Here is a 2927-nt window from a genome sequence, read left to right as displayed (position 1 = left end):
GTGATGGGAGGCGAGACAGGGGAAGGGGGCTGGCTGCACAAAGCATTACGGGCCCAGGCCGCTGCAGTCGGATGTGCTCGAATGTGGTGGGGGAGAAAATCGGGGGCTGGACCCTGCCTGCTGAACTATATTTGTCTGCCGTGCGCCTGCAGCCCGCTCAGCAGACAGGCAGCCGGAGGAGGTCCCAGGCCCTCGCCGCGAGCTGGGACCTCCTGCCTCTCCCGTCGCCCGAGTTTGGGCCCGTCCGCGCGGCGCCGCGATGCCGCGAATATGCCATGCCGCCCACCTACTGCATGGTAGTCCCCGAGGGCCCACTGGCCGGTGGTCGCGTTGCGCCGCAGCAGCCAGATGTCGGCCCCCTTCATGCCGCCTGCAAATTGCAAACGAATGGAGCCAGCACTTTTGCAACCAGCAGTTTTGAGCCGGCTGTTCACAACATATCGTCACGCGATGCGGCGCGGTCCTGGGTGCGGCGCGCGGCGCGCGAGCCAGCTGGCGGGTGTGACTGCGCGCCCCGGGCGACGCCTGGATGACAAAGCGCGGGGGCGCACCCGTCTGGCTGAGGCCGATTGCCACGTAGCCTGGCGGCTGCTTGGCGTCCACATCAAATGCGAATTGGACGTCGATGACAGAGCTGGCCTCGTCTACGGACCAGGCAATCCGAACACCTGGCGAAAGCTCTGCATTCTGCAGCTGCCCCTTGGCCGCGGCCGCGGGTGCCGCCGCGGCTCCGGTGGACGCAGCTGCGGCGAGCGCGCAGCAGGCTGCAAAGGCCAGGGCCGTGCGTAGCGCCCGCATTGAGAGGGCGGCGCCCTGGGCGCCAAGCTTTGGAAGTGGGGGCTGATGCAGCAGGAACGTCGGTGCAGTGCAGTGTGACGTCGTCGTGGCAGCACCTCTTTCTATTGGTGGCCCGGCGGCGCTTCGAAACGAAAACGACTCCGCACCCAGAGAATAAATTTCTGGTCGTCACAGGAGCTCAGCGGCTCATAATCCTGACCATCGGTGAGCCAGGTGAGTGCGCCATGACATGTCAACATAATGAAATGCATGGTATGTAGAAGGTGCATGTATCAGCCAACCATGTTCAGGCAACGTTGCAGCAGGCGGTTCGCGCCTTGAAGATCTGCAATGATCTGACGTTGGCGTATGAGGATCGCTGTGCTATCATTGATGCCAGGTAAATGTGTTATTTGCATATGTAGAACACACAGCCGGGGACTTGGCTCATCCGCGTAATCACCCAACGCACTTGCACTGCAGTACTGCGTGCTCCGCTGCCGATGCGCTGCTTCGCGCCAAAGCCGGCGTCTCTGCCGCCGGCAGCGGCGTTGCGTGCGGTGCGGGCTCAGGCCGTGCGGGCAGGGCAGGCGGCTTCAGTGGTTGCCGCAGTCGCCGCCTCACCCGTGGGCAGCAGCCTCGAGCCAGTGCCTGCTGCAGCAGCCTCGAGGCGCCGCTCCGGTGCAGAGGTGGGCGCCGCGGCCGTCCTGGAGGCTGTCAGCAGTGCCGCAGCCAGCAGCGTCAGCATTGTTACCACCAACGGCAGTGTCAGCAGCAAAACATGCAGCAGCATCAGCAGCATTAGCAGCACTAGCACCAGCAGCAGCAGCAGCGACGTCGCGCCGCCCGATAAATCGTCGGCGGTGCATGCCGCCGCGGCCGCAGCCGGCGGCGCCGCCCTGCCCTCCAGAGTCATCCTCCTGGGCATTGACCCCGACGGCGCCGGCGCGATAGCGGTGCTGTCCTGGGGCCGCGACGCGATCGAGGCCGCCCCACAGCAGCAGGAGCAGCACGAGCAGCAGGAGCGGGAGCACGAGCAGCAGGGGCAGCAGGAGGCGGAGGTCGCGCACGCAGGACAGCCACCGCAGAAGCGGACCCGGGGGCGCAAGGTGGTCATTGCCCTGGCAGCGGAGGAGGTGCAGGCGAGAGGCGCGTCTCGCCGTCGTCTCCAGCAGCAACAGCAGCAGCAGCAGCAGCAGCAGGAACAGCAGCAGCAGCGGCAGCAGGCGGAGGAAGGGTGGCGGCTCGCCGAGGGCGCGGCCCCCAGGGTCCAGATCTTCGACATGCCGATGTTGATTGACCTCCTGCCCCCGAAAACGAAAGGCGGGCCGCCCCGGAAACGCAAGTGAGCGCCGCGCTGCATGGCGCTTTCTGGGGTTTTGTCGGGCCGCAGGCAGGGTCTTGAGGCTGGGATTGAGGGTGCAGCCGCAGGGTCAGAGGGGATCGCAGGAGGGCCTTTTTGGGGAGAAGCAGCACCCCCGTGGGGAATGGCTGGCGCGCATTAAACGGGGCGGCCGGGGAGAGACCCTGTGTTACGCATGGCCGGGGCCGCCGCCGGCTGTTAGTGCTGCCTCCGCCCCATGACCACTTTGGCGCCAAACGCCTTCCTTGGCAGGCGGCTGGATGTGGGGGCAGTGACCGCGCTGGCCTGGCAGCTGGTCGCGGAGCACGACCCGGCCGGGGGCCGCGCCAGCGGCAACGGCGGCAATAAAGGCAGTGGCAGCAGCAATGGCAGCATCAACGGCAACGGCAGCAGCAACGGCAGCAGCAGCGGCCATGGCAGCAGCCACGGCGGAGGCGTCCGCGGCGGCAGCGGGGACGGCGACGGCGCGGGCGTGGTCATGCGCGCGTTCCTGGAAGTGGCGTCCATTGGCCCTATGACCGGCACGTTTGCCATCCACAACCTGGGTGAGGGGCCGCCTGCACGCACCTGGGGCCGGGTGTGTGGCCAGGCCACACGCGCGGTGCCGCAGCAGATAAACCTCTGGCATGTCCTGGGGGTGAACTCATGGACCAGGGTGCGATTGCGTGACAGGCAGAGGGAGCAAGGCCCCGGGCCGCACCCTGTCGTTGGCAACTGCTGCGGGCCGCGAGCAGCACAGAGCGGCAGCGCAGCCTGCGGCTCGCGCGGCCCCGCAGCCCACCAGCTT

At 67.2% G+C, this 2927-nt stretch overlaps 2 protein-coding genes across 2 annotated transcripts in view; one reads left to right on the top strand and one right to left on the bottom strand.

The window, feature by feature from the left end:
- Window positions 1-551: 551 nt before the first annotated feature.
- MNEG_14205 (hypothetical protein) lies at window positions 552-798 on the bottom strand (the record flags this gene model as incomplete). Its single annotated transcript, XM_014037324.1, has 1 exon — window positions 552-798. A coding segment is annotated over one exon (247 nt), but the record flags the coding sequence as incomplete, so codon positions are not given.
- A 482-nt stretch (window positions 799-1280) lies between these two features.
- MNEG_14204 (hypothetical protein) overlaps window positions 1281-2927 on the top strand; it is a gene marked incomplete at both ends in the record, with an annotated part of 3334 nt that continues 1687 nt past the window's right edge. The window contains 2 exons of the mRNA XM_014037323.1: window positions 1281-2122; window positions 2393-2685. Coding sequence (XP_013892777.1) covers window positions 1281-2122; window positions 2393-2685 — 1135 coding nt within the window. The remainder of the gene's footprint in view (window positions 2123-2392; window positions 2686-2927) is intronic.

Source organism: Monoraphidium neglectum (genome assembly GCF_000611645.1).
Source record: "Monoraphidium neglectum strain SAG 48.87 unplaced genomic scaffold scaffold04323, whole genome shotgun sequence".
NCBI classification, from domain to species: domain Eukaryota; kingdom Viridiplantae; phylum Chlorophyta; class Chlorophyceae; order Sphaeropleales; family Selenastraceae; genus Monoraphidium; species Monoraphidium neglectum.
Note: the sequence above shows the minus strand (reverse complement) of the source record. Positions and strands in the feature narration are given on the sequence as shown.